The sequence below is a fragment of the Pyxicephalus adspersus genome, chromosome 10 (assembly GCF_032062135.1).
Source record: "Pyxicephalus adspersus chromosome 10, UCB_Pads_2.0, whole genome shotgun sequence".
NCBI classification, from domain to species: domain Eukaryota; kingdom Metazoa; phylum Chordata; class Amphibia; order Anura; family Pyxicephalidae; genus Pyxicephalus; species Pyxicephalus adspersus.
In genome coordinates, this window is record NC_092867.1 from 36,490,805 (window position 1) to 36,494,793 (window position 3,989).

At 40.4% G+C, this 3,989-nt stretch overlaps 1 protein-coding gene across 1 annotated transcript in view; it reads left to right on the forward strand.

Annotated features, from left to right (window-relative positions):
* Positions 1-3,989, forward strand: part of NDST2 (N-deacetylase and N-sulfotransferase 2) — a gene marked incomplete in the record, with an annotated part of 86,695 nt that extends 82,706 nt beyond the window's left edge. The window contains 2 exon segments of the mRNA XM_072425084.1: positions 1,012-1,114; positions 2,007-3,989. Of these exon segments, the coding sequence (XP_072281185.1) occupies positions 1,012-1,114; positions 2,007-2,132 (229 nt within the window).

Here is a 3,989-nt window from a genome sequence, read left to right on the forward strand (position 1 = left end):
AGAAGAGGATGGGTCCATCCGCTGGTGCTAGAAGAGGATGGGTCCATCCGCTGGTGCTAGAAGAGGATGGGTCCATCCGCTGGTGCTAGAAGAGGTTATCTATCTGTCTGGTCTAGGTCTAGGTCTAGGTCTAGTCCTGAAGTATATATTACATAGTGAGATGTAATGTGCTGATCTTTTCCATGGGTTCCATCTTGCTCAGGCTATTTGCAATGGTCTCCTGTGTCTCCTAATACACTAATCTAGAAATAGTTTACAATAACACCAATAAACACCTTTTGTTATCACAAATAAGCCTGACAGCTAACGTATTAATTTACTTTTGAACTATTCCTTGCTGAGAGATATTGATATTTATGAAGCCAGGATAAATAATATGAAAATTGCTGCAAATTCTGTTCTCATGAGTGAATTAAATGGCGCTGTAGTGTTGTATTGTCTGGTTTTAACCACAAAAGCCTATTGAGGGAAAAAAACAAACCTTTCCCTCAAATATATTTGATGAACGGAGCTCTTTGGGTTGGCATAATTCAGTACTTTTCCTTGCAGGGGATTCAGAATGAAAAGTCTCCTTGAGAAGTCTGCATCCCAGCGTTCCATATATTTGTACATCATAATTATATCCTCTCATAGGTGCCTATTTTCTAATGTAAACAAATTAGTTAGGCCGCTCTTTCCTCATAATGCAGCCCTTTCATTCATTCACTCTGACTGACTTCCCCACAATGACACTTTTGTTCTGTCGGTACTTCTACCCAAAGTAAATTGAAAGTGAGGACTGGGCTTGGTTAACCCTTCACAGGCTGAGATGTAGGTTTCCTTTACAACATATAAGAGAAATGATACAAAAACCTGAAAATGGAGAATATCATCCTCCCAGAGCACACAGTATTCTGAATCCTGCATCTGTGCTGTGCGCCTGACCGTCATGCTGAACATTAAGTTCAAAGCCAGAGCTCCATTGTTGTTATGCAGAATATTTCTCACTTACCTTTTTGTTGTATGTTTTAGGTTTGATGAATCAAAAGGATTTTGGTGTCAAGTGATTGAAAATGGGAAAACAAAATGTCTTGGGAAGAGCAAAGGCAGAAAATACCCCGACATGGAGACCTCGGTATGTCCTTTACAAGCAGCAATTTATAACAGAGGCTGAAGTGTCAGGGAAATCCTTTAGGTTATGAGGCTTATAGAGCCTGTTCTCTAGAAAAAAAGAATAATCAGAAAAAAAAAAAGATTTTTTTCTGATTATTCTCTAGAAAAAAATCTGTACTTTAGTCTACTATGCAGATGAGCAGCCAGCTATTTTGTATTATGTTTGTAAGAAATAGCAGGGAACAAGGATTTTCTGCTTCTTAATGTAGGATCTGCTGAATAGATAGGGGGAGGTGAAACATCCAACCATATGCTAAATATGTTCATTCATCCCAGCCGAGCCATGTTTAGTCTGTGGGGAGGGAGAACATAGAGGCTTTTCCAGTCCTTTATCATGTCTGATCACCTTTTACCCCAAACCTGATGGCTGTCCAATCCAGGTATAAATGGGGTGGTTGTAGGCACCATCTCTGTGTATCTGTGCTGATCTAAGCCACGAGTTTAACTTAAACAACTTCTAACATGTTCTGATACAAATACATTTACTCATTTTGTTTTATATGCATTTATAGTGTTTTATAGTGAAGTATAGAACCAGAAACATTTACAGTGAAAAATCACTTTTAGATTGCTTTGTTACCTGGTGAGTACATCAGTGATGGCTCTGCATGGCTGACCTATGCAGAGATTTCAGACCATGGAAGTCAAGACCCCTTTTGTCACGTTATCTGTCCAGTATTAGAAGATGGTTCTGTGTAGATATTTTTGTTTACTTTGTAAAAAAAGTGAATTGTAACTTGTCTGTTACTATTAGAGATGTACAGCGCTGTGTAATATGTTGGTGCTACATATAAATATGTTTATTATTATTAGTGTATCGAATCCTGACATGAGATCTTCTGGTCTTTTCCCAGACACGGAACTTTCTTGTAGACTTTTACCGGGAGAACAACATTGAACTGTCTAAACTTTTGAACCGATTGGGACAACCTTTGCCAACCTGGCTGCGGGAGGAGTTGCAGAATTCCAGCAGAAGTTGAAGTTGGCCTCCAGGTGTTGATATACAGTCTGACCAGACTGCTGACCATTTCTTGTCTCTGTGGTGATTGTCAGCACTACGACTGTTCATAATTCCTTGTGGGAGCACACAGACGGAGTTCTCATTGCTGTGGAATGTGGACCTCTTGTACTGCAATGATGGACATCACCATGTGACCATGACTGGGCTTCCTTGGACTGGATAAGGGGGCATCGGTAATTACAATTGCACCTCTTGTGGAAAGTGTTAACCATTTGTTACACAGTATCATGGCGCCAGAATCGCACAAATAAAACTGCCTACTTGGAGCACAGAGGAGGGGGGCGTTGTGGATTTTTGAGGCAAGTGATCTGCCATACCCCTTCCTCTGCCATGTTCACCTTTTTCATCCAGAAGAAGCTTTATGTACTGTGGGTTCTTCCCCCTGCAAGGTGATTCAAACTGTGGAAAAGAGCTTATTAAGTCCATTTTTGGCACTGGGATCTGTTTTATTTTTGTTTTCTTCTTTTTAAAGAAAGGTCAGGGATCCTTTTCTTATTTTTGTCACAGGCAGACACCGGCAGTGTTCTACATTGTAGCCCCAGAGAGCACAGTGGTACTTGGGAAATCTTGTAAATGAAGCTTTTGTGTAGAACCTCGGTTTTTTCTTTCTCTATAGGTCTGGTTGAATGTAAACCAGAACTGTTTTGGTCTATTGGAGTGTTGGGAGATATCAGATGGCTTTATATCTTAACTGATCGTTTTATGTGAAGGCTCTGGTTTACAATATTCTCTAAAGGGGAAGCAATTTCATATTTATCTACACACTAATGCTTTTTTACCCCTTAGACTGACCTGAGGCCTGTTCTTGAACTGTGCATTGTTTACATACAGACTGGCCCATGGCGTCAGGTAAGGCCCCTTACCCCTAGTCCTTTAGGCTGCCACTAATATGGAACCATCAAGAGTGGTTGGTTCTAGGGAAGGGATGTTCCTGTGCGGTGTGGTTAGTAAAGTAACCTCACCGCACGGAAAGTAAGGATTTCTTAATGACAAAAGTAAATCAGTAAATTTATACTACATCAGCAGATCACCTTGTGCCTGGAGTAACAGGTTACAGTTTGACCTCTCCCCCTGGGGGGGTAACGCTGTGCTCCTGGCTCATAAGAACCTCTTGTAGAAGTTGAACACTGGAAGTCTGTGTACGTTCCAACCTTTCATCCCATGGCCTCTAGATTACAATGAAGGTTGACGCTGGTCAAGGTTCATTAGAAGTGAACATTCCATCTAGTGAGATGTTTATGAGCTGACAGAAGAGCAATGAATTTTAGAGCAGACACCACGGTGTCTTTTTATCAGGGTTGGTGATCACAAATGAAAAGGATATTTTAGCATGATTTTACTCCTTCACTTTTTTTTCCGCAATGGGTTTTACCTATCTCATTCCACAGCAATGTGTTTTACTGTGCTGCTCTAGAAAACATGTTGTCTTACCAGACTGTGAGGGGAGGGAGAGCAGATGGAGAAGGGGCATTTTCCACAAGCTTCTTAAGTTAAGCTGTAGGTATTGTGTATTTTGTAAAATGGTCCATTTACTCTTGTATGTTGAAATGTAAATAGTATGCAATATAGCATTTTATGCCATGTACCTTTTTTTTTTTTTTTTCAAGGGGTTACAAATCTGTGCAACCAAAAGCTTACACACACAGGAAAAGATACATGTGGTTATATTTCGTCAACAGCCCTCTGTCCCCCTACTGCACTGAACCCTCATGTATTGTGTCATTCACATTGAATGATGATAATGGAGAAATTTTTGGCTCTCGCAGCTGAACACGTCTAAATAAAAGCTAGAAGTAGCATTTGTGGATTCACTAAA